Genomic DNA, 27,164 nt, shown 5'->3' with positions numbered 1-27,164 from the left:
CTCTTCTTTGTGAATGCAGCCAGTGTTCATCGAATTTACTAGACGCCAAAACAGGAAGGTAGTATGATTTTGTAAGTAATTCGGTTATTTTTTAAGTTTTTTCTGAATAATTTTTTAAAAGAAAATTTCAAACACCCATTTTTAATTGAAATTCTTATTTATCAAAAACCAAACATCTAGGATTTAGCTAAAGGAAAACGCACTTTTATTACACTACGCCACTGTTTTCGGGTAACGAAATTTCAAACTACATTCAATGAATTGATACCGTTATCAGTATCAATTACCTTGAACATGTTTTTGACAATGAAAAAGGCTTACTCCCGCGCAAAGTTCAGTTGCAATAAAGCACGCCAACAAGCATATTAAGTTACTGTACTAGTTTTGCAAATATCCATTCCACAAACATTTTAACTCAACACGTGTTTTGTCTAAAATAAGCTTAATAGTTTTTAAAATTAATTTTCATTTAAGAGTAATTACGTTTAATTTTTGTTCATCAATATGGCCATCGATGCAAATTGCTATTTGGATATTAAAGAAAACTACCCAAATTTAGAATCGGAAATTCGGAGTATACTTATGGCTCGTGCTCAGAATGGAGCTACCATCCAACAAATTCGAGGTAATTAGCTAATTTTTTTTTTATTTTTAAAGCTCATTTTAACTGGTGTTTCTTATGACTTAGACGACTTTTATAACATCACGGGAGAAAAATTTCCTATCTATGATGATGTAACTGATTTTCTCTTGACCATTCCTTATGTGACTGCTATGTGCAACGAAAATGGCACACGTATTTTCAATATCATGCCTTCTGAAAAAAATCGGCATCTCTACGACATGGTAATTGGGCAAAAACCACCACCACCATATAATAGACCACCCTCTTACCATTCTTCGTTTGGAACTAACAGTAACAATTGGAACAACAATAATTTCTACAGCAACCGACCGTCTTCAGTTCGAACTCGATCGGATAAAAATAGTTCGCGCAGTGAATCGGAAGGCTTCTATGATAATATAAACTGTTTTTTCGAGGACAACTATCAGTACTTGTAAGTATAGCATTAAATTTAATTTTAATAATAAATGATATAAATTGAAACATAATTAAATTTTCTGAGCAAGACCATTCCGATGCGTTGAGTTCACTCCTAACTCAGAATTATGCAAACAGTTAAAATTACACTGTGTTACAAAATAAAAATCATGTCAATTACTTTAGAAGTGACCTAGCAGAGGTTGTAGGTATTACTGAGTACATCATATTTCGGCACTTGAAATTTTTCGTAGACCCTCAAAATTTCAAGTTATCGTCAAAAAACCGTTTTTCAATGTTTTCAGATTTCAAAGATTTTTTACACAGCCATTTTTCGGTCAATTTCAGATTTTTTTTACAGTTTTAAACATCGGAGTACTTGTTCTTTTTGAAAATATTTTTTTATTATACTCAAGCACCAATTTGGGTGTAGATTTTATGGGCTGAATCTCAAAGTACAACATTTTTTCACCGTTTTTTAAAGTTCGGAAACCGTTTTAAGCTATATTTTGTGTTTTGGAATTTTTTTTTATAGGTAAACAGTTTTAGTTCTCTTTTTATGCTTAATCAAAAAAGCTTTTATTTATTAAAATTAGTTAGAAATTGTGGAAGTTATGGTTTTTTTGCTCGAGAAAGAAATTTCAATTTATTGCAAAAAACACCAATTTTCATGAAAATTTCAAGTGCCGAAATATGATGTACTCAGTAATACCTACAACCTCTGCTAGGTCACTTCCAAAGTAATTAATATGATTTTTATTTTGTAACACAGTGTTATGATATTTCATAACCAGGGGTCGAACTACGGCATACGTACGTTAACGTATTGACGCTTTATGTCTCTATAATTTTCTTCTGATTAAATAGAGAAAGCAATAGTCAAAACGTTAACGAACGTAGTTCGACCTCAGGTTTACGTGATATTTGAACTTGAATCTAGTTTTGTGGTTTCGTAAAAAACTTAAAACTATTTTTTTTATTTAGATGGTTTAGAGAGACCATAAACTTCTAGAAGATTTTAGTTTTAATGATAGATTTTAAAAGTTAAAAAAAAAGAAAGCAATTGAGGGCTTAACGAAACTAATACCTTTATTTTGTACTCAAATTTTCTAATACGCAGCCAATTTTCGACCGGTTTTTTTAAAAGTACCTTTTTTGATTTGGGCACAAGTTTTTTAGTTTTAAAATATAAGTTAAAAATAACATGGTCAAATATATGCTAAAAAATTGTAATCACAGCGAAAGAAATGTGGAATAAAAAATATTTTTTAAACCCTTGAATCTAGGTTTCCAACCAAAATCACATATTTTATATACTCGTATTTTGTTGGAAAGGTTTGAATGTCTTCTTTCTGAAATACTGTTTAAAAACTTTTTAGGTATAAAAAATCAGTCGAAAGTTACAAAGCTAGACATTTTGCAATGGCTGAATGTCCCCCCCCTAATCTGGGGGTCCTGGAAATGGCATTTTTAATTTTTTGATTTTGTTACACAGTGCATAGGATAAAAAATCAAATCAACATAATAAAATAAATTAAATGAAAAGATACAAATATCTAAAAAAGGTTTTACAAATATTTTATTTTTAATATTGTTTAATGTAGGTACCTATATAATATTTTGTTGGTTTGTCTTTAAAATAACTATTGAAAAAATATAAAAATACACAGAAAATTAATATTTTTTAATCAAAATTGGCAAACTTTTGTAGAGTTTGGAATTAATTGAAAAAATTCTTGTATTTTTCCATTTTGGCAATGTTGCGTTTGACATTATCTGTATCAAAATATTTCTGTATTTTGATTAATATTTTATTATTTTATAATGATTCTCATGAATCCAATATCAAACTTTAAAATCCAATGTTTTCAATAGGTTTAATAGGTTTAACAACCGTGAAGAAATTGCAAACAATTTAAACGCCAACAACTTGAAAAACATCAATAACAACCAGCAATTCCCAGCAATGAATGGCTTTACTAATAATTTAAATTCAAAACCCGATGATAGAATGTTCAAAAAACCTCTGCCGAAAGCTCGTATTTACACCAGCAGTCAAGGGCCACCATCACCAACAACAACTAAAAGCCTCCAAGAACAAGACTGGGGTGTGATTAACGACTGGACTCAGGGTGCTCATCTATTTGATTTTGAGCTATTGGGAGATGATTTCATGTTGTATTTGGCACGAATGGAATTGAAGTGCAAGTTTAAGCCAGGTATGTTTTTGTCTTAAATAAATCATTGTAATTATTGCCAACAAGCTGTTTGTAGGTGAAAAAATTCTCCAATCAGGGCTTTGTATATCAGGCCAAACTATTTCTGCAGCCACTAAACGCATAACTCAACTTCGATACGTGAACAACCGAATGATCATAAACATTGGCTCTGTTGATATACTGCAGGGAAAACCTTTAGTGCAAATTCAACATGATTTCTTGGAGCTTATTTCCGTACTGGCAGAACGTGGAGTTGTACCAATTGTTACTACGCTGGCACCATTAGCCTTGTATGGTCATGAAAAATCAATTAAGGATCGCTTAGAACGATTTAATGTGTTCATCAAGCAAAGGGCCCCGAAAGTCATCGATATATGGTCATGTGTAGTCAATGAAAAGGGACAAACGCTTTTTGATTGCTTTCAAGAGTAAGTACTTTGCAAAAATTCAAAAATTCAATACAGTTTTGCACTCTTGTTTTGATAAACGTTTAGGCTTTCTTTTTTTGTAAATTAATTCCGCTATAATTTTCAAGATATTCGAATATACAGTTTTAGAAGTATCCAATCAATAGACAAATAAATAAAAAAAGTAAAATAATAAGAAATTATGTATAATATAAAAGGGGACTATATTTCACTTAAGAAAATACATAAATCTTACAGAAGTGATTTACAGAAATGTTTACTTAATAGAATATACTTACTTTAAAATTTCATACAACTTTAAAAAATTGCCCCTGTTTAAATATCTTTTAAGATCATCTCAAAATTTAATTATTTACATTTTTAATAAATATTTTTTTTTAGTAAACCACGGCAAGTCTCAGGCAGTCATGATTCGTATTTATTTTGGAACAAAATTGGCCGGCAACGTGTGCTTAAAAAAATCGAATCTGAAATTGAATATTAGCATAAGAAAGTTTTTGAAGAAGATTTCTGTAAATAAGTTCAATTTCTTCGTTTTATTTACTCTTAAAGACTTGACCAAAAGTGCTGTTTTTTAAATTTAAATAATTTTTTTTTGTTTCTAGAATAATAGTTCACTGAAATAAATTGAAAAAAAAATTTCCAAAGATTATGTAACTTTAATAGAGTGTTAATATACATAATTATAATGGATTTGATATCCTTTAAAAAGCCTCGAAAAACCTCTAACAAAAATATTAACCGAGCTCATTTTAGTCCTTTAGCCTTCATTCACAAATACCTCGATTTCTGTGTGACTATTTTGAAAACATTTTGATAAAAAATATAAAGCTTAAAAATCTGAACAGTATTTTCCGTAAGCTTTTGGTTAACATCATAGTTCTACATGCACCCAGATTATAAACAGCCTGTTAATTTTTGTATTTTAGGATAATTTTCAACCTCACTTTTTCCTATTTGTTAAAATTGGTGACGAAATGTCGCTAGATCAACTTATAATCAAAAATATTTTCGTTTATTAAGGACTTAGGAAAGGAATATCTTCTAAAAACAAGTCACTTTGGTAAAACAAAAAAAAATTTCAGGAGTCAAAGAGAAAACAACCTCAATTTGATATTACCAGGAGCAAGGTAAATCCATCCTCTTCATAGCCCACAAAATTTTATAGGGTCCCACTGTTCAATACCGTATTTACTGTATTTTTTTTATTTTATTGCTTTCCATACCAACATATAGTTTCCACTTCTGTGTTAGCGATAAACTTTAAACTTGGTCCGGCCAAGCCAAAATAGAAATGCATTTCTGCGGTGGGATTGAGGGGGAAACGATGTATTGTTATGGAGAGCAATAAGATTTTAATATATAATGAAATGAGCTTCTTGTCAGTTTAGCTGGTGATGGATTGTTTAGCAATTTTATTCAACAGTATACCCGTCTCGTAAGGAAAGCCAAATACGTGATTTTTATTGAGAGGACCTTGAATTATAATTCGCGACATTCGATTCTGATATGTGCTTCTGTTTTTGATATCTTAGAGTTTTTGTTCACAGTTCCAGGGTCTAAAGATTATGCTTATAAAACAATGTGACCTTTTCTAATGTTGCAGGCCATCACGAGGGTGGATTTTATTTATTCTTGGTAAACACAAAGTTGGTCAGTATTCTTCTTAGCCATATTTTATGATTAAATGTATTTAATTAAGTTCCTAAACTCTCTGGAGAACTTTTTATTTTATTTATTCAAAGACTTTAACAGGTGGTTTAACTATTGCTCATAATCATGTAAGATAACAAAATAAACAACTGAGGATCCTTTTTGGCAAAATCATACTTTAAACGAAGAATAAGCCAAAACTCAATAGTGTAGTCATTTACATATGATTTTTTCAGTTTACATTTTCTTCGTTTAAAACAGCTACTCGATCAGAGATAAAATCTTCAATCGATTTACCAAGCCTTAAAAATTAGAATACAGATTTCTGGAATACAAACATTGTTTTTGCCTTAAAAAAAAAAACGAAAAACGTCAGTACTATCTATTAACAGAGTGTTTTCAAAAAAAGTTGAACAAGAGTATATTGTGAAATTAAAAAGGCTCAATTGTTGACAAAATGTTTCTTAAATGCTAATACGGTTAAGAGATTTTATTTTGAAAACGCCAGAATCAAAGATATGCCAACAACAGTGAACTATTATTAGACTTTGAATATTATATGTATATGTTTTTGTTTATTTATTTATAGATTTAAATTATTTACTGTTATATTTATTGTTTAATGTGATGAATGTTGTTAAAAATTACCTATTATAAATTATTGTTGTATTTATAAAATTACTATTGTGTAACGCTTTTGCCGGCATTAGGTTATATCTCTTCTAAGATCGTTAATCTTTTTTAAACTTTTATTCGTGCACAATAAATATTTAAAAGACTTTTAACGATCTTAAGCTTATCTATTTAAAATATTTTCAGCAAAAATTTCTTTTTTAAAATCACATCCATGGATGATCTTAACTAAGATATTTTTGTAACGAAGTTATTAAATGTATATTTAAGTATTTGTGATATTGTTAAGTTACTTCAATTCATGTTATTTGTTGATTTAAATTATTTTGTTGATATAATTTTTGTAAGTGTAGGTAGATATAATGTACATATATTAACTATAAGAAATTGTTATCTATCCTAAAAACATAAGGCTTTCTTTTTCATGTGAATTGCAAATTTTTTCAATGGTACATCTGAACGATTTTGAATAGTTCATATGAAAAATTGAGTCTTAACCGTCATTATTTTTAAGTTTTTTTTTATTGTTAATAAATCATAGTCTTAAAAGGTGATTGAGTTTGTTTTATTTTATCTACATATGTAGTATTATTTCAATTTGAACACATTTTCAAAATGATAACATTTTTATTAAATGGGTTTAATTAAATTAAAATTATTGAGTCATTCCATATGAAATCAACAAATATAGTGTGCGGCATGATTTTTAATTTTAATAAAAAAAATTGAGGACAATCTTTGAGGTACTAGAAACAATAAACCACCACTATTTATTTTTTTGACTGTTTAGTTTCTGACCAATACCCATCCGAAGTCGAAAATTCGATCAATTTCACACTGGTGCATAACGGTTGTAGCTTTTTACTTATAATAGGCATTGAAATGGTTGATACTTTTTTTGATAGGGTAGTGTATGTGTATTTCATGTAAAAATATAAAACTAATCCAGAGCAATTTGAAACAAAATGGTTGCCATCTGAAATATTCAAAATTTGTCTTCAATTTTACGATTTTCACCTGCGCCCTGCGTTAATACGGTTACAAATTCAGGATTAATTTTTTTTTTGAATTTAAGTATGAACCCTTGCAATACCACGAAATAATTATCAATGCCCTAGAATAATGTCTTCTAAGAAAAAAAAAAATTTGAAAATGCATGTTTTTGAAAAATGCTCAACTTTGGACTAAAAAAAACCGATGTGGTTCCAAAAATTAAAATTTGATATTTTCAGTAAATATAGTATAAATCTTTGTGAATCGTGGTGACTACTTGTCATTTTGTTATTTTCAGTTTTTTAGGTAATATGATTTTTTTAAAGTAGTACTTTACAAAATAAAATAAAATAGTTAATAGTCCAGTCAAAAAAGGGTTTAACCTTGAAATGAAATTTTGTTTACTCAATATCTTCGTTTTGCCATTCTATAACTTACCTCAAAAGTCTAGAAAAAACTCATGTCCCAAGCAGCGATTTTCAAGGGCAAATCGTGAAATGGAGATTTTCAAAACTAGCGATAATAGACAATGGTTTTATATACACATATGATACATGACTCCGAGGTATTTTTAATGGTGATTCCAAAAAATCTAAAATCAAAGCAATCTGACGTCTTTCAAAAAAGTTATACCTCTTTTTCATCTGTCAACACATATTATTATAACAGGTGCAAACTTACTACCTAAAAACCTTTAAAAGCTATGGCAGGGTAACCAAATTTTGAATGAAGGTTTACATATCCATTATCATTAAGAATCAAAACAATACAATGAAAAAACATATACATCTATGAAAAAATTCTATTTTTTTAGAAAGTCGAACATTTTAGGACATGCACGCCAGATTGCTTTGATTTTAGATTTTTTGGAATCACCATTAAAAAATACCTCGGAGTCATGTATCATATGTGTATATAAAACCATTGTCTATTATCGCTAGTTTTGAAAATCTCCATTTCACGATTTGCCCTTGAAAATCGCTGCTTGGGACATGAGTTTTTTCTAGACTTTTGAGGTAAGTTATAGAATGGCAAAACGAAGATATTGAGTAAACAAAATTTCATTTCAAGGTTAAACCCTTTTTTGACTGGACTATTAACTATTTTATTTTATTTTGTAAAGTACTACTTTAAAAAAATCATATTACCTAAAAAACTGAAAATAACAAAATGACACTTAGTCACCACGATTCACAAAGATTTATACTATATTTACTGAAAATATCAAATTTTAATTTTTGGAACCACATCGGTTTTTTTGAGTCCAAAGTTGAGCATTTTTCAAAAACATGCATTTTCAAATTTTGTTTTTTCTTAGAAGACATTATTCTAGGGCATTGATAATTATTTCGTGGTATTGCAAGGGTTCATACTTAAATTCAAAAAAAAATTAATCCTGAATTTGTAACCGTATTAACGCAGGGCGCAGGTGAAAATCGTAAAATTGAAGACAAATTTTGAATATTTCAGATGGCAACCATTTTGTTTCAAATTGCTCTGGATTAGTTTTATATTTTTACATGAAATACACATACACTACCCTATCAAAAAAAGTATCAACCATTTCAATGCCTATTATAAGTAAAAAGCTACAACCGTTATGCACCAGTGTGAAATTGATCGAATTTTCGACTTCGGATGGGTATTGGTCAGAAACTAAACAGTCAAAAAAATAAATAGTGGTGGTTTATTGTTTCTTGTACCTCAAAGATTGTCCTCAATTTTTTTTATTAAAATTAAAAATCATGCCGCACACATTTTGGCTCCAATTTGTTGATTTCATATGGAATGACTCTATTGAAATAAAATCAGCTGATTATATGCGTATTTATTAAAAATACTGGTACCTGTGCTTTGTGCGTTTATCTTAACATTAAGCTCAGGGCTAAACGGATGGATGGATTTGCTCAAAGACCCATCCAAGATATCAATTATTTTATGTAACCGCCCAGATCCACATAATGGTCATGCATTTTGCATAAAATAAAGCAGACAGCGGCATTTAAAAAATAATCTTAGGTTATTATATGACAGATGGCACATCTTTGCTCTTGGAACTAAGACCAAATCAAACTGACTTCCCTGAACGAAAATAGTTTTGCAATAAAAAACACTTTATAATTTGAAATTAAAAATCATTATAGCAATTACGAGGATGGCTTTTTGAGAAAAAAGTTCATATTTGTTATGTACGAGTGATGCGCTTTCAAGCCATGTAGGTCTCATTTAAATCGGTGCTGGACTTTTTTTTCAATATATTTATTTTTGGGCATTCCCCTTTGTTTTATATGTATATTTTTTTTTCATTATCTGCTACATATTTTCCAAATCTAATTCGTTTTTTTTTGACAATATGTTTCACTTTTCGGGCTAAGCATTCACCGTGGATTTTTCTAGATCAGAACAGGACAGGACAGCACAGTTTCGTGAGAAACGTCAGAACAAGTTAGAACAGTCATTTAAACGTCAGTTGTCAAAATAAAAAAAAAAAAACAAACACATTGGGCAGGTTCAGAAACGTTAGGCACTAAATATTTAGGTAATTTCTCGGTCTCTGATTGGTCAGCTGTCAAAAAAAATCTTTCCAATTTAGGTAATTTTATTGGAAAGCTAACTGGAAAGTTAGGCAAGAAAATTTTCCCTAAAAATGTAGGAAAGTTTTTTTGTCAACATGACAGCTGATTGTTTTGAATTATAGAATTAATTTATCAAAATTAAATTTATTTGTGTGCAAAACGAGTAAAAAGTGCATTATCGGTTATAATTAATATTATTTATTCATTAAAGTTAAGTGAAATTTGGTGTCTTCCCCATGCGATTGGTAAAATACTTAAGTAAATTTTGAAATTTGACAAAAGCATCATATCCAAACTAATTTAGTCAATTTCCTCAAATTTCTGTTCAGAAAATGACGTTGCCTAAATATCTAGTCCCTACTATTTCCTGAACGTGCCCATTGTAAATTATATGAATTTTTTGTTTATCTTTTCTCGTTAATTTTTTTCTATTTTTTTGTGTTTTAACTGCGAAAAATATAATAAAAAAGTGTTTTTAGTTTTTAAAAATTCGCACAATTAAATCAAAACAAAAACAAAAAATGACATCTTTGATTTTGACACTTCTCACGAATCTGTTCTAACCTGATCTGACTCAAAAGCAAGAACAGAAAATCCTGTTTTAAACTGTTCTAGTTTTGTCAATGAACAGCAAACTAGAACAGTTCAGCACAGAAAAAACCTCAATGAACAGCAAAAAGCTGTACTTTTCTGCCTAGAACAGTCCAGCACAGCGTCAGTGAACAGAGCTAAAAACTCTTAGAGGATATTTTAGGTGTGTTTTTTTGTTTATCTATATAGATTTTGTGCAAAAAAACGACATCGAGATATTTGAAATCAAAACAATTTACGTGTTAAAAACAACAAAAACTATATCTGTATAGATTTTTGAAAAATCCAGATAAAAAAAATCTATACAGATAAAGTTTTTGTTGCTTTTAACACGTAAATTGTTTTGATTTCAAATATCTCGATGTCGTTTTTTTGCACAAAATCTATATAGATAAACAAAAAAACACACCTAATATATATATATATAATAATATAATATAATAATATAATAATATAATAATATAATATATATATATAATAATATAATATATATATATATATATATATTATATCCTCTAAGATTTGAACTAACGGTTTTCGCGTTCTTACCATAGTTTTCCAACACACCCAAAAGATACCCAATATCTAAACACTTCCTAAATCTACCTTGCCGACATTTAAAAAAAAAACTCTATGAACTGTCAAAGTCACTTCGCCCAATTTTATTCATAATTTTTTTCATCGATCAGGCCGTGTGTAATTTTATTTGTCTCTCGAAAAATGGTTTCTATTTTATCGCGTACGGGAGTAATTGCCGAAGTTTTATGTCCACGGGTTGGACAAAAAGTAAGTGAATAAATAAATCATCTAATATTTACAAATATTTTGAAGGAATCCAATAAAAATTTTAAATTAAAAAAATTCTCAATAACTACTGACGTAACAATTTTTTTTTTTCACTTGACAATGAATTTTTCTTTTATTTGGTTTTCTTTTTTTTTACTCAATTAAGTCCGTGATCTATTTTTATCAATTAAACTTGAAGTTTTCGCTATCTATTTGACCATGTCAAAAATTAGATTCAATAGATTGTTTATGTGAAATTAAAAGTAAAAGGCTTATCGCACAGATTTTTGCGTAATCAAATAATGCCTTCTTTTTAAGTTGACTCCAGAAAATGACGATACAGTTCTAACTAATAATACGATTTATTTTAGATTTTGGGCCTTGCTGCAACCGGCCAACAACAAAAAAGGAACTTGAACGTTCAGGAGCATGTGTCTTACACCCTCCTCAATGGAGCTGGTATACCCACACCGAAGTAAGTATATTCACCTTGTCTATTGATTGTTGACCAGATGCATAGCAAATATCTACGCACAAATTTGATTATACTAGGTATCTATATTAGTTTTGTTGTCAAAGTTCGATGATAAGGAACAATAAATAGGAACACCAGCTTCAATCATTGAATGACGTTTGGTTACAAAGTTCTTGTACCTAACGATTGGTCATTTGTTTTTCTTTATAGAGATTATTTCAAACTGGAAGTGAAAATAAATTCTGATTGTTGCAAAAATTGTTTTTGTTTTTCTCAATTTTTAGTGTTGGACCTTGAACTTTTGACCAGGTGCAACAATTGCGTTTATCTTTGCTATCGAATGTTTTGTCGAATGCACTTTAAAAAATTAAAATCGCTCTGGCATTTTGCAAAAACAAGTTTTTTATTTTCAAACCTATAGGCCTTTTCCGTCCTAGACAAAAGATTTATTCCAAAAAATTTCAGACAAAGAATAGCTATTCCTTTGGCTACATTTTGGACGAGGAATATTCCTTTTGTAAAATTTCGGACAAAGAATATTCCTTTCTCAATAGTTTGTGAGAAAATCATGATGTTGCACCTACTTAATAAAATTTTTGTCGTTTAAATTTATAAATAGATTTCAGTTAATGCTCTAATTAAACACTTCCTTTTTTGATTGGAAAAAAACAATTCAAAACCATAAATGTTCTGTAGTAGATATAATTAAAATTCTCCCTCAATAATTATTAAGTTGTTTGCTTTGTTGTTTAGTTGTTGTATGACCTTGGACGTTGTTATCCTCTACTGGTCGGAGCTGTCGCTTCTCACTTGCTGGACTTTTACCCCTTATTCTCCAATCACCATAAATGCAGACAAGAGAACCGCCCAAAGAACTTTTCTTTTAAAAAAATCTAAAGTTTTTCATCTACCATTGTCAAAATCTATGCCTCTTTGCAATAAAGCACGACTGGGATGATAATTGATATGTACGGGCATTTTAGTTGCTGGACAGAGAACTTTGCTGATCAATTGCTTTCTCAGACCAAAGTAAAAGCGGTTGACAAGACAAATTCATTGTTTAATTTCAGTTTTTTTATAAAATCATCGATAAAATAATATCAACTTTTGAGATAGACTCACTCAAGAATTTTTTTTTTTTAGTAAACCCTAAAATTAACACTTACATAATTATTCAACTTAGATAAAAAACAAATCAACTAACAAACTCGATCATCAGACTGTTGTAACTGGTGCAATGTGGCTTAATGTTGATTTTTTTTTTTTTGAAGAATTTATTTTTATCAAACAAACAATTTAACGAGGCTACCATTAAATACATTTTTTTCAACAGGTACATACATGGTGATTTTAATTTCCCCATTATATGCAACTATTTTAAATATATTTTTTCTTTTAATTAAAATAGTTCAAAATGTATATAACCTTGGCTTTGCACAGTTCACTTGTGCACTTGTGCTAGATTTATATGAATAACGCAATGTTGAGAAAGGTATTGAAGTAAATGAGTAAGGGTGTTTTGTTTGACATCTATGTATGTCGTCTTCCATCTGCTATTAATTTGGGATTTTTTTGAGAGATTTATTATCCGGAATACGAAACTTGACTAACTTTTCTACCCATTGGTACAAGCGTCATCAATACCTTTGATGTGCAGTCAAGTATTTAAAGTGACGCATCTCGACAAAATATATGTACATATGTAAGTGGGAAAGAAACTTATGTCGATTGCAATCGATTCTTTTTACTTAAACGAATTGCAATTTAAAAAATTTGCTAATTTTTCTCAAAGATTCGATCCTTTTTAATTTCTTTGAGACGGACTTACACAGTTTTATTATAAATTATGTGGAAAGAAATAAAGAAATTGTACGTTGTTGTCTTCTTCCGTGCATAGATCTATGAAGTTGTGTACATTCTTTTGTTTATTCATCTTTCACTTGACACACATACATTCACGCAAAGAGGTCGCTGCTTTTTTAATTTCCTAAATAGTTAAAAAGTATAGAATTTTAGTAGCGACTGCAAGTGGTTGAAAGAAATTCCACATTAACCAATCATACTCTCAGCTGAAGCTTAACAACTACTTAATAAGTAATCTCTGCATAAATAAATTTAAATTCTCTGTTGCATTGGGGTGTTATAAAATGATGTTATAAATTATTCTAATATTAATAATGAGTTTATATAGCGCTTGATAATTAATTTAACCTGACCTGATTTAATATGAAAACATATAAAAACATATGAAAACATATATAAAAAAAGTGTGATCAATAAGGTCTTAAATAATTTTCTTAATTGATTAAGATTGCACAAAGTTTACTCTTTTTTAAATATATACTGACCTTATCTCTCTTTTGAAGCCAAGAATCTACATGTAGCTGGTTCTTGTCAATATGTATTATCTATTTCAATTACTTTGTAAAATCAAATACAAATATCACGTAGCTTTTGTATGGAAATTATTATTGTGCATACCTATCTAAGTACATTCCAAGTATTTTGTTTATATTTTATCGATCTTTATTTTGTGATATATTTTTTTGATTCTTATTTTATTTTTAAAAAAAGCCAATAATAATTATTTCAGTTAATTTTTTTAAATGATTCTAGAATATTTTTGATTTTATTGGTTGATTTTCTTACATTTGCACTTCTCTGCACTATTAGTGGAGAAGGATAATTTTCAAAACTTGACTACTACACAATTGATAAATTTAGTTTATTTTCCCTTCAACGAATTAGCTGTTTTAAGGAGATACATACAACGGTATTCTTTTTAGTATATACTGTCTTCTTTTAGTGTATTTTTTTTTTATTTTATGCCTATCCAGTCGTAATTATAATTATTAATACTTTGCCGCGATAATTTCAGTTCTTCATTGATTTGTTTAACAACCACACTTGATTTATACCGTGCAACAATTTTTGGTGGTTTTGGATATTTTTTTTTTAACAAATCTCAGTCTAAACAAGTGTAGCTGTTTATTACGTACTTAAATCATGTAAAAGTATGAGTTTACTTTACTTCCCCTTCATCAAAAAACAACTTTTTTTATTATAATTAGCAGCAATTGGTTTAATTAGCATCTTAAAGCATGAATGAAGTACAAATAATTTGTCTTGAAAATGTATCATCTTTAATCGTACAAACAAAGAACGTTGTAGTTGCTTAGTTAAATAGTAGACAACGCTTACAAAAAAAGTTTGGTGTTCAAAGTTTTTAATTTGTAACCTTGCAAATATACCAACCCTAGTTATTTGCATGTCACTTTTTAACAAATAAATTTTACTTTTTAAAAACAAATCAGTTAAGGGGTAAAAACACTTTGTAGACACGAAATCGTTTCACCATTTTCATCAGCGTATAATACAAAGGAGAAACATTATTTTCTTTTGGAGTTTGTTTAGTTTGTTTAAGTATATCAATAGGTAACAGAATAGGCTAATGTGAAATTTTTTGTGAAAATTAATAATACAATTCCATCAGTTTGAAAAAATTCTTTTGTTCCAAAAACAAAAATCGGCGAAAAAAGAGCATAAAATCGTTAAACTTTATTGTTTCCCTACGTACTTCAATAGGGAATAGTATTATTAATCTTTACAAAAAAATTCAGCCCAATCGGTTAAAAACTGTAGGAGTTAGTTGGTCGCCCGATAGGAGCACAGGAGTTTACGATCATCCTGAACTACGCCGCCATTTAAAAAATTTCACATTAGCCTATTCTGTTACCTATTGATATACTTAAACAAACTCCAAATGAAAATAATGTTTCTCCTTCGTATTATACGCTGATGAAAATGGTGAAACGATTTCGTGTTTACAAAGTGTTATTACCCCTTAAAGGAAAAAACCAAATACATGTCAAAAACCCGGAAACAGTTTAAACAAAACACATGCATTTAATTTTTTTTAATGATTTATTATATTTGAGTTTTATTTTATTTGTTAAAATGTTTTGTTTATTAGTTGCTCAACTTTGCTTTTACAGTTTATCGTTAGATGGCTATAGCCAGCGGTAAATGCCTTTTGAAATAGTAAGGCAAACAGTTCATAGACTAAGCTTGGGTCTCAACATAACCACGGTGAATTTTGATCAGAAATTTGTTTTTAATTGAAGACAACAGTTTTCGACCCAAATTCTCGTCACTTGTGAAATGTTGTGAGTTTTTTCGATGCTTATAGAGCGGAGAAATCATGTTGAGGACAACTAGAAAAGAATACCATTTTTGTGAGCTGTGAAATCGAATGAAACCAACACATAATGTACACGATCACACTTTGCGAAAGCCATCACAATCTTCGATCACACTTTGCAAAAGTCATCAAGGCATTCTTGGAAACACTTACCGTGTCATATTCTCCAGACACTGGGCATTTTCAGGAAATATTAAGGCGAGTTAGGAAGATTTTTCTTGTCTATTATTCCAGTCAACTTTCAAATAAAATGGCCTAAATTGGAAGATTTTTTTTTACCAATGAGAGCCGCGAAACTTGACTTAATATTTAGTCCCTCACTTTTCTGAACATGCTCCTTCCGATTTAAAATTTGCTACGATCTTTTTATCTTCATTTCTCTTGAAAACTCAAATTGCGGTTTGATTTAAAAATCGCTACATGTAAATTAAGAAAAAAACTGAGCAAAAAGGCGTATTTCATGAAACTTGTAATTGGCCTTTAATATGAGACGAAAACTCGAGTTATTAGGTATAAAATAGTGCAAATCGGAATGTATTAATTAAAAATAATATAATCTACTAAGACTTTTACAGCTTTTTTATTTTTTGATAAGAATGTATCGACTTGAGTTTCTATTATTAGCAGCGTTCCTTCGGGAACATTTATCTACTGCTTAGTACTTAAAGCTGTTTTGAACTCCTTTTAAAATAGAGAAATTGTAGTTGAAAGCAAGTTTTAGTACTTAGCAGTAGATAAATGCCCTCAAAGGAACGCAGTTATTATGACGTATAGTATTGTATATTATTCGTTGCATCCGTTTATGTTTTTGTTTAATTTCTAACTTACAGATTCGGTGTTGCAAAGTCTGCAACAGAAGCTGAAACAATTGCCAAAGGTTTGAACACCAACAATCTTGTACTGAAAGCACAAGTTCTTGCTGGTGGTCGTGGTAAGGGTTCCTTTAAAAATGGACTCAAAGGTGGTGTACGCGTTGTTAACACGTAGGTTCATTAAAGTATATTATAAAATTCGTGACTTTTAACTTGATGTTTGACGTTTCCTACAGTCCCGAAGAAGCCAAAGACATAAGTGGTAAAATGATTAATCAACTATTGGTAACAAAACAAACTGGTGCAGCTGGCAGGATATGTAACACTGTTATGGTTGCCGAGAGGAAATTCCCTCGAAGGGAATTCTATTTCGCTGTTATGATGGAAAGAGCCTTTAATGTAATTAAAAAGAATCATTTGTTACAATCTAGTTTGATTGGTTTAATATTTTATTTTTTTTAGGGACCAGTTATTATTGCCTCCTCACAGGGTGGTGTTAATATCGAAGAAGTTGCAGCTGAGAATCCTGATGCTATTGTTTACGAGCCAGTTGATCCAATTATTGGATTAAAACCAAAACAAGCCAAAGCAATTGCTCACAAAGTCGGTCTTGGTGCTCAAGAGACAGAAATTTGCGAAATGTTGATGAATATGTATGATCTTTTTTTGAAAAAAGATGCTCTTCTTATTGAAATTAATCCTTATGCTGAGGATGCTTTGGAAAACTGTAAGTTATATTTTTTCTGCGGTAAACAATGATAACATGTATTTTTTTTCTTCATTAACTGACCCAAATCAAATGGAAATTTATTAAACGTATAAAGCCAAATGTAAGTATATTATGTGTAATTATATAATTTTGTTGCTTTGGAAAACTAGAACTTAAGAATTTAAATCAATCTGACAAGATGTCTCTCATTAAATAAAACCCCATAGTATCTCGAAAAAATATTTTTTCAACATTTTTATGTTTACCCCATTTTTTCACATTCTCTATCATCGAAACGCCGTGCTTGATTTGTATCTTAAGTTCCGATTTTACTTTAAGATTATTAATTTATTTGTTCTGCCAATTTCTCAGATTTTGCCCTCGATGCTAAATTTCGTTTCGACGACAATGCCGAATTCAGGCAGAAGGAACTATTTGCCCTACGTGATTGGACTCAAGAAGATGCCAGAGAAGTTGAAGCTGCCAAATTCGACTTGAACTATATTACTTTAGATGGAACCATTGGATGCATGGTCAACGGTGCTGGTTTGGCCATGGCCACCATGGATATTATTAAATTGCACGGTGGAGATCCAGCTAACTTTTTGGATGTTGGTGGTGGCGCCACTGCTACTGCTGTCAAGGTAAATAAAACTGGAATTTCCTATTACAAATTGGATTTTATATTTACAATTGCTAATAAAATATTTAGGAAGCATTCAAAATTATTACATCAGATCCCAAAGTACACGCTATCTTAGTCAACATCTTTGGAGGAATTATGCGTTGCGATGTCATTGCTGAAGGTATCATTGCCGCTGCCAAGGATCTTAACCTTAAGATGCCAATCGTTTGCCGTTTACAAGTAAACATAATTTAAGCAGAATTAGTCCGATATTTTAAAAGCTTATATTTTTAGGGAACTAACGTCGATGAAGCCCGTGAGCTGATCCGCAAATCAGGCCTTAGGATCATTCCACGTCATGACTTGGACGAAGCTGCCAATTTGATTGTTCATTTGGCCGAAATTGTCCAACTGGCTCGTGAAGTTAAGATGGATGTTAGCTTTGAAATTCCAGACAGTGCAAAGTAGATATTTATATTCTCAATAAACAATCAACATTATTTATAAACACACACCAACACACGTCAACAACTAGTCGTCCTGAAAGCAGACATACGTCACGATTTAAGAGATGGCATTTTGATGTGAAGTAGTTATAATATTCTTCTTCTTCCTCTTCTGCCATGATACTTTATTTTGTATGCACTCATGTTATTTAAACATAGTCATTGTTGTTGTTGCGCACCGTTAAATGAATATATATTTTATCTTCCTCCTACCCTTTACTAAAACAAAAAGTTTATTATTTTTACCATTTCGTTATAAGTTAAATTAGGTAAAACAAAACAATAAAACCACACCAATGTTGTAATTTAATAAATTTTTCTTTTTATTAAAATCAATTTTTTTTAAACTGTTTGTTCTCTTCACAGAGAAAAAGAAAATCAACCATGTGAATGTGAATGTGAATCGGATTAATGTTTTAAATGAAAAAACTATCAAGATAAATTCGTTTTACAATATGGAAATATTTTTGTTCTATTTTTGATTTTTTTTAATTCAAATTGGCCTTTTAAATTAATTTAAATTTTTTTGTTTTAATTAACATTTATTATATCGACGGAAAGAGACATTTACATTTCTCTTAGCTCACTTTAAAAGATAATTTTAAAATCAAATTGTGAAAAATAAAATAAAATAACTAAAGCATTTTGTTATTGTAATTCTTTAATTTTATATTTTCATTTGTACACAATACTATTTTAGAATCTGTCTACCAATGACAGAATATGAGTTTGCTCTTGATCTTTCCATTCATTGTCTTGGTCCCCGTCGTCACCAAGGTTTCCGGCATATTCTATAATTGACATAAAAATAGGAGGAAATATTGTAGGTTATAATTGATTTCTAACAGGTAAAACTAAGAACATAAAAATATGGACTGGAAATGTTAAGTTATGAGAAAAAAACAGCACCTTTTACATGGCGAGTTATTTTTTTGTGTTTCTATACATATGTATGTACAGTTGTGTTCAAAATAATAGTAGTGCCTGCAACAAAATAACACTTGTTATATTTACGGTGCTTCTATGGTTAAAAATTTAATTTCTTTGATGTCAAAGTTTGTAACGGTCAATTACTAATAAATGTATCGTAATTTTAAAGTGGAAAAGAAGGTGCCAAATAATTTTTCAATGATTTTTGGTTGTTCTTTCGAATTTGACCTGTTCAAAATAATAGTAGTTAAAGTTATTTTTTAAGAATTTAAAAGCGCTTTATAACTTAGAATATTTATTTTTGGTTTAAAAGTAAGTACTCATATAATTTGAATAATTTTTCAACAAAAAACGATTTGTTTCGGTTTTAATCTATTTAAAGTTCGAAGAGCAAAACACTGCAGTTCGGATAACGGAAACTTATACGAAAGCTGCTTGAAGAAGGGAAAACCTACTTGGAAATTCAAGTTTATATTAGGATGCTCCCCTACAATGGTAGCCAATGCAATAAAGTCAACGAAAAACCCGAAACGCGCGGTAGAAGAAGAAAAAAGACCGCCGTAGATGACAGGAGTAATGTCCAGACGAGCAAAGTTGAGCCTTCTGCATCGTTGTTTCACATCCAGAAGGCTTTAAGCCTGGATTACAGTGCAGTGAAAATTCGGAGGCGAATGTTAAACACTAATTTGTACGCTTGAAGTCCACGAAAAGTTCAGCGAAACATGTTAAAAAGCGTATCCAGTTTGTAAAAGACCACATAAACTGGCCAGCAAAGTAATGGCGTAACATATTGTTTATTGATGAGAGCATATTTGTCCCCTTTGGTGGTACTGGATCTCCAGAATAAGTCCGACGTCCACCCAATACGGAATATGTTCCAAAGTATACGACGGAAACAGTTAAACATGGAGGGTCGAAAATTTAAGAATTTAAACATATTTCTTTGTTAACAGCGGAACTTTTCGTGGACTTCAAGCGTACAAATTAGTGTCTAACATTCGCCTCCGAATTTTCACTGCACTGTAATCCAGGCTTAAAGCCTTCTGGATGTGAAACAACTATGCAGAAAGCTCAACTTTGCTCGTCTGGACATTACTCCTGTCATCTACGGCGGTCTTTTTTCTTCTTCTACCGCGCGTTTCGGGTTTTTCGTTGACTTTATTGCATTGGCTACCATTGTAGGGGAGCATCCTAATATAAACTTGAATTTCCAAGTAGGTTTTCCCTTCTTCAAGCAGCTTTCGTATAAGTTTCCGTTATCCGAACTGCAGTGTTTTGCTCTTCGAACTTTAAATAGATTAAAACCGAAACAAATCGTTTTTTGTTGAAAAATTATTCAAATTATATGAGTACTTACTTTTAAACCAAAAATAAATATTCTAAGTTATAAAGCGCTTTTAAATTCTTAAAAAATAACTTTAACTACTATTATTTTGAACAGGTCAAATTCGAAAGAACAACCAAAAATCATTGAAAAATTATTTGGCACCTTCTTTTCCACTTTAAAATTACGATACATTTATTAGTAATTGACCGTTACAAACTTTGACATCAAAGAAATTAAATTTTTAACCATAGAAGCACCGTAAATATAACAAATGTTATTTTGTTGCAGGCACTACTATTATTTTGAACACAGCTGTATATGTACAGCTGCGAGCAAAAAAATAGCAGTGCTTTGAAAAATATTTTAAATAAAGCATTAAACATTAAAATAGCTTTGATTTTGGAAACTCTTTTAAGTAAAACTCCTTAAGTTTCATTAAAATTTAATTTTTAGTAAGAATGGAATTTAATTTGTTTCTAATTAGCTGAAAAATAGTCAAAAAAAAAAAAATAAACCTCAAATTAAAGCGAGCAAAATAATAGTAGTGATTTTGTTTTTCTATTAAATTTAAATAAAACAAGGACGAAAAAAGTTCAATTAAACGGTATTTTATTAGAGAAAAGGTAGTATTCGCTCCCATGACTGTTATTTTTTAATAACCGCTTCGCAACGACCTTCCATGAAGTCGTAAAGTCCATGAGCTCTTTGAGGTGTTATAGATCACCAAACCTGCTCAACAACGGTTTATAACTCCCGTTATGGTCATTAATGAGGTTGGCTTGGGTTTCAATAAGGTACCGTGTGTAAAGGGAGTTGTAGAGTTCAGTAAAAGCGAGATAAGTTCCGAGATAGTTAGAATAATCCGCACTTAATCGAGTACGAAGAAAAATGTCCCACAACTTATTTCTCTTATTTCGCAGAGAACGTAATCTCTGATTATACCAAGGAGGAGAAGAAAATGAGTTTTTACGTTGTGTAATTGGGACAAAGAGAGAAATTGCATTATAAATTTCCTCGTACAATGTAGCAGTGGCATCGTTTACAGATTGGTTTGCAAAGTTAAAAGGGACTCTACTAAGATATTCGTTAATTTCTCGGAATTTTGCTTTATTAAAGTCGAACGAACGAGTTGAAATGTTTAAGTTCTGGATAGGACACTCTTGAAACATAGAGAGAAAGAGAGGTGGGTGGTAGTTGTCAATGATTGAAAGAGGAAGTGTACAAATTGATACACTGGAATTGATAGGGTCTGTTGAGAAATGTATGATATAAATGTAAATAAAATATAAAGAATATGTTAGAAATTTAAATAAATAATATTTTTTATTTTTATATTTTTTATAATTTTATTTAATTTTAAAAAATTTTAAATTATCATAACATTAAATTAAAAAATTTATTTGAGAAAATAAGGTCGAGTTGTCTATCCATATAATTGCAAATACTACTAACCTGGAAAAGGCTAGAGTCAGTCAGTCGATCAATGAAAAGGCATTCTTTTGCAGTGGAAGGGTTAGAGGCAGTAAAATGCGATTGATCTTCAGACGCTTTCCATTTTAAGTGGGGAAGATTAAAATCTCCGAAAACAAGGATATCTTCTTGAGAGTCAGCTTGTGTTATTAGTCAATAGCGTCAATAGCTATGTCATATGACTCAATGGGTTGCGCAGGCGAAATGTAGCAGCAAATTATATAAAGTGCTTTGCGGGGGAGTTTTATCTTAATTGATAAATAATCAATGTTCGGTGATGAAGAGAATGATATAAGGGATGAGTCAAATGTGTTTTTAACAGCAAGTAAAACGCCTCGGCAAGGGGGATCAGTTGAAAGTCGGTTAAGATCATCGCGGTACACATTAAAATAAGAAGGGAATAGTTCTTGGTTATTAATGCAACCATTATTGATTGCTTCGTTGCCTTAAAAATGGAAATACAAATTTTTCAGTGATGCATTTTAATGATAGCTATTGCTATAAGCTATAACTGCCCTTATCCCGTTTTCTGTCTTCATTGAAAAGACACAATTTTTTTTGGAAAATCTCATTTAGACTTATCATTATTTGAAGTAATGTTAAGAGTAGTTGAAATAATACTAAATAGTTGACACAACTTCTACAGCTACCATTCAACAAAATATAATCTATGACTAGAGCTACATCAATCTGATCTGCAAAATCATTTTCACAATAATTACCTCTCATTATATTCCTGATTGTCTTCATTGATGCTCCTCGCAAATTTAAAATTTGGCAAACTCTCTGTTTAACTGTATCAGACGTTGTGCTCACTTCAAGAATAATATAGTCAATTAGTTGGAGCGTGAACAACCCACCAGTCAATCGCTTAATGTAGTTATTTTCTGCTTCTTCCTCTTCATCAAAATCAGGATTCTATAAAAGAAATTAGGTAATTAATAAACACAAGCCCATTTCAAAACTTATCCAAATCACCTTAGGTTGTTGATCAATATCTCTATCAATCGCCTCTACCTTCTCTAAATACTTCAAATGCATTTCCAGTAACCTATCAACTTTTTCATGATCATTTTCTGTAAACTTTGACAGCATTCGTTGCCTTTGGGCACCCTTGCAGTTCCTTAGCATACTCGCAATTACCGATACAACATGCTCCTCATGTTCATCTGCACTCAACAATCGTTTTTTATTTCTTTTAGGTGTTTTCATAAAAAGCGGGAATATCGTTCTTAGCCCAAGAATGTCTACGAATTTGTTGCAATTTTCTTTTCCATCTGGCCCCGACATTGCATGATCAAGAACCTTCAAAGACCCATTGCGAGACATTTTCTTTTCACGCAACATCAAATTCATCAATTGTAGACCTTCACCCTTTAGAAATCTCTCGCGGTTCTCCTTCGCCATCAATGCCGAACACAAGCAATTAAAGAGGTTCTCCATGAACTCTTGTTCTTCTGTTGAAGCTGGATCATGACGTTTGTATATAGCCAATTGTTGCAGGAGAACATCAATACCTTCACAATCACCCAATTGCAGGCGATTGCCATTGTCTGTTTGAATTAGTATGGATAATATTTCACTGCAGTACAATTTGTTCTGGTCGAAGGGAGTCTTTTGCTTTAGGCGCTTGAGAATCCACGCCATAAGACCCTGTTCGGCTGCTTCTCTAGTGAAGCTGGCGTTCATTTCGGTGAGATTCTCAATAATAGATAGAGTATTATGGACGCCATCGGACTCTTCTTTTACTGTCTCATTTAGTCTTTCTAGATTTTGAACTAGCAAAGCGCATACTTGTTGCTTTCGAAGCGCTTCCAAAAGAACTTCAGCACCCTCATCACTTTCCCCCAAAATATCAACATCTGTTAGTTCTTGTAACAGATCCACCACAGCTACTGCTATATCTGTGTTTGGATGAGCTAAAAGTTCTAAAATACTTGGAACTCCGTGCAGCTCGACAAGAACCGGATATAAATCGGGAACAGTTGCAACAGCTTTCAAATCTTGCACAAGAGTGTGAAGATCTAATTCGCTTTCCATGAACTTTTCAGGATTATCTGGAAATTTAATACGCATTTCTTGGTTTTTGAGATTTTTTTTCTCAAATAGAAGAATAAGTTTCTTTAAACCGATTTCGTCCAAGACATCGCCATCAACCTCTTCATTCTCCACAAATTTGACTATATTCATCTTTTCTTCTTCAGTTAGTTGGAGTTCAGCATTTAGAGGGATGGGTTCAGGTTTGACAAAGTCAGCGGCTTCTTTGGCTTGGGCAATGCGACGCATTCTTTTGGATTTTTCATCTTTTCTGTTAGTGGATAATTCAGAGAAATCATTGTCGTCGTCGTGTGAACGTTTAGGGGTTTGTTCTGGCTGGGTTTGGAATATTAGAAATTAGGAAATGAAATGTTTTGCGGGATAGTAATTTGTTTTATATTTTACCTTGAATGATAACAATTCACCTATATCCATAGCTACTTGATTTTATAAAAAAAAATGATATGAAAAACACAGATTTTTAATCTTCAAGAACTCAATTTATTTATGAATGTCAAAATATCTTTCAAAATAGTAGGTCTGTTTGCTTTCTGCCTTTTTTGCAGTAAGCAAACAGACCTAATGTGTTCAGGTGTGAGAATATAAAAAGGTTTTCATTTGCTGGATCTTCGGAAAATATTAGTAATTTGTGTCCCCTAGAATCAAAAACAATAGGTGTGTTTTTTATTACCACCGGTCTTAACTGGACAAAAAAAACGCCTCAGGGCTTAACCTGAAATCTTGGCAGCACTGTATATTGAATGTTCCGAAAACAGCAGACACAATAAAAATTTAGAGTTGTCATATTTTTCGCTTTCGTCCTTTTCTTGTATTTTTCATATATGTTTTATAAAGAGATACAAAAATGTATGCTAGCAAAACTATCTTAATTCATTTTGTCCTTCCAAACGTCAGTTTTCTCGTTTTTAAACGAATTCTAAACAATTTATGTAAAAATTAGTTTGGTAGCACAGATTTAAAACTCTTCAAGAAGTTAAGCCCAGAGAAATCTCCGGGCTAAACAGCTAAGCCCACGGGGCTAAGGTGTTGTTGTATTTAACATGTAAATTGCTTAGCCCAGACTGCGTTTTTTTTGTCTAGTTAAGACCGGTTGTAATAAAAAACACACCTATTCTATTCCACTTTTTCTTTAATTGAGTTATTTAAAAAAAAAACGTTCCAAAGCACTTTTTCCCGCTTTAAGCCTGGTACGCTGCTCGCGCTAAATTTTAGCCGAGATAATTTTCCCATACAAGTTATCGATAACTTGTATGGGATCCATTTTATCTCGGCTAAAAATTTTCGATAATTTGTATGGGAGCTAAAATTTAGCGCGAGCAGCGTACCAGGCTTAATTAAAAAAACAACTTCTGAATCGAATGAAACATGTACTTTTGATTTTATACTGACTGTGCTTTCCTTTGTCACCCAACGCGTTCCGAAAATATTTAATAATTAATTTTGGAATAGAAGTGTTTTGAAAGTCATGCATAGGAATAGTTTTCTTTTGAAACTTAGCAAAAGAAATATTTTGCTTTATATCAGGAATAGTGTTGTTTTGATTCTCAAAAAATGTGAAGAATGTGGAATACATTCGCTTTGATTCAAACTGTTATATTTCTATAAAGTATAAAGGCTTAACTACATTAGGTGTGTTTTTTATTACCACCGGTCTTAACTGGACAAAAAAAACGCCTCGGGGCTTAACCTGAAATCTTGGCAGCACTGTATATTGAATGTTCCGAAAACAGCAGACACAACAAAAAATTAGAGTTGTCATATTTTTCGCTTTCGTCATTTTCTTGTATTTTTCATGTATGTTTTACAAAGAGATACAAAAATGTATGCTAGCAAAACTATTTTAATACATTTTGTCCTTCCAAACGTGAGTTTTCACGTTTTTAAACAAATTCTAAACAATTTATGAAAAAATTAGTTTGGTAGCACAGATTTAAAACTCTTCAAAAAGTTAAGCCCAGAGAAATCTCCGGGCTAAACAACTAAGCCCAAGGGGCTAAGGTGTTGTTGTATTTAACATGTAAATTGCTTAGCCCATACTGCGTTTTTTTTTGTCCAGTTAAAGGCTTGGCCACACCGAAGGGGACATGCGGTAGCGGTACGGGTAATTGTATGAAAAAAATTCAACATCTGAACGTTTATGTGTCAGTTTGGAATTTTTTTTCATACAATTACCTGTACCGCTACCCTATGTACCCTCCGGTGTGGCCAAGCCTTAAGACCGGTTGTAATAAAAAACACACCTATTGGCTCAAAAAGTGAAAAAGTACAAAAGTGAAAATTTTCAAATGCATTTTTGCATAGTTTTTCGGGCTGGAAAATTAAAACAAATTATGCAGAAAGCTTATTTTTTGGTCTAAAAAATAATTTGTATACTCTTTTTCATAAAACAATTGCACAAGCCAGAAAAAAAATATTTTCACTTTTGTACTTTTTCAAAAAGTGGTGTATGTAGTTAAGCCTTAAAGCCTTAAGGCTTGGCCACACTGGAGGGTATGCGGTAGCGGTACGGGTAGCGGTGAGGGTACTTGTATGAAAAAAATTCCAAACTGACACATCAACGTTCAGGTGTGGAATTTTTTTAGTACAAATATCGTTGCCGCTACCCGTACCGCTACCGCGTACCCTCCGGTGTGGCCAAGCCTTTAAGCCATAACTACATCAGGTGTGTTTTTTATTACAACCGGTCTTAACTTGACAAAAAAAACGCAGTCTGGGCTAAGCAATTTACATGTTAAATACAACAACACCTTAGCCCCTTGGGCTTAGTTGTTTAGCCCGGAGATTTCTCTGGGCTTAACTTTTTGAAGAGTTTTAAATCTGTGCTACCAAACTAATTTTTTCATAAATTGTTTAGAATTTGTTTAAAAACGTGAAAACTCACGTTTGGAAGGACAAATTGTATTAAAATAGTTTTGCTAGCATACATTTTTGTATCTCTTTGTAAAACATATATGAAAAATACAAGAAAATGACGAAAGCGAAAAATATGACAACTCTAAATTTTTGTTGTGTCTGCTGTTTTCGGAACATTCAATATACAGTGCTGCCAAGATTTCAGGTTAAGCCCCGATGCGTTTTTTTTGTCCAGTTAAGACCGGTGGTAATAAAAAACACACCTATTGTCTCAAAA

General features: G+C 31.1%; 3 protein-coding genes across 3 annotated transcripts; 2 read left to right on the top strand and 1 right to left on the bottom strand.

The window, feature by feature from the left end:
- Window positions 1–323: 323 nt before the first annotated feature.
- Window positions 324–6,529, top strand: LOC129915952 (maternal effect protein oskar). The gene is made up of 5 exons (XM_055995678.1): window positions 324–625; window positions 689–1,058; window positions 2,918–3,261; window positions 3,317–3,689; window positions 4,071–6,529. The coding sequence occupies exons 1-5, from the start codon at window positions 505–507 to the stop codon at window positions 4,171–4,173; spliced, it is 1,311 nt and encodes a 436-aa protein (XP_055851653.1). The 5' UTR covers window positions 324–504; the 3' UTR covers window positions 4,174–6,529.
- A 4,233-nt stretch (window positions 6,530–10,762) lies between these two features.
- On the top strand, window positions 10,763–18,906 carry LOC129913605 (succinate--CoA ligase [ADP-forming] subunit beta, mitochondrial). Its single transcript, XM_055992366.1, has 9 exons — window positions 10,763–10,921; window positions 11,293–11,396; window positions 16,428–16,580; window positions 16,646–16,808; window positions 16,872–17,136; window positions 17,491–17,762; window positions 17,831–17,983; window positions 18,038–18,207; window positions 18,616–18,906. The coding sequence occupies exons 1-9, from the start codon at window positions 10,856–10,858 to the stop codon at window positions 18,659–18,661; spliced, it is 1,392 nt and encodes a 463-aa protein (XP_055848341.1). The 5' UTR covers window positions 10,763–10,855; the 3' UTR covers window positions 18,662–18,906.
- On the bottom strand, window positions 18,893–24,577 carry LOC129913604 (beta-catenin-like protein 1). The gene is made up of 4 exons (XM_055992365.1): window positions 24,419–24,577; window positions 22,955–24,349; window positions 22,699–22,894; window positions 18,893–19,040 (listed from the first exon to the last, which is right to left on the bottom strand). Exons 1-4 carry the CDS (start codon window positions 24,446–24,448, stop codon window positions 18,946–18,948), a joined length of 1,716 nt encoding a protein of 571 aa, XP_055848340.1. The 5' UTR covers window positions 24,449–24,577; the 3' UTR covers window positions 18,893–18,945.
- Between the last annotated feature and the right edge of the window lie 2,587 nt (window positions 24,578–27,164).

This window comes from Episyrphus balteatus, chromosome 3, assembly GCF_945859705.1.
Source record: "Episyrphus balteatus chromosome 3, idEpiBalt1.1, whole genome shotgun sequence".
Taxonomy (NCBI): domain Eukaryota; kingdom Metazoa; phylum Arthropoda; class Insecta; order Diptera; family Syrphidae; genus Episyrphus; species Episyrphus balteatus.
Note: the sequence above shows the minus strand (reverse complement) of the source record. Positions and strands in the feature narration are given on the sequence as shown.

Excerpts from the sequence above, each read along its gene's own strand:
- LOC129915952 (XM_055995678.1), top strand. The coding sequence starts at position 505 with ATGGCCATCGATGCAAATTGCTATTTGGATATTAAAGAAAACTACCCA. Across the intron at positions 1,059-2,917 it reads GAGGACAACTATCAGTACTT|GTTTAATAGGTTTAACAACC; the intron begins GTAAGTATAGCA and ends TGTTTTCAATAG. Across the intron at positions 3,262-3,316 it reads GAAGTGCAAGTTTAAGCCAG|GTGAAAAAATTCTCCAATCA; the intron begins GTATGTTTTTGT and ends AGCTGTTTGTAG.
- LOC129913605 (XM_055992366.1), top strand. The coding sequence starts at position 10,856 with ATGGTTTCTATTTTATCGCGTACGGGAGTAATTGCCGAAGTTTTATGT. Across the intron at positions 16,809-16,871 it reads TGATGGAAAGAGCCTTTAAT|GGACCAGTTATTATTGCCTC; the intron begins GTAATTAAAAAG and ends TATTTTTTTTAG. Across the intron at positions 17,984-18,037 it reads CAATCGTTTGCCGTTTACAA|GGAACTAACGTCGATGAAGC; the intron begins GTAAACATAATT and ends TTATATTTTTAG.
- LOC129913604 (XM_055992365.1), bottom strand. The coding sequence starts at position 24,448 with ATGGATATAGGTGAATTGTTATCATTCAAG. Across the intron at positions 22,895-22,954 it reads ATATTGATCAACAACCTAAG|AATCCTGATTTTGATGAAGA; the intron begins GTGATTTGGATA and ends TTTCTTTTATAG. Across the intron at positions 19,041-22,698 it reads AATCAGGAATATAATGAGAG|AATATGCCGGAAACCTTGGT; the intron begins GTAATTATTGTG and ends TGTCAATTATAG.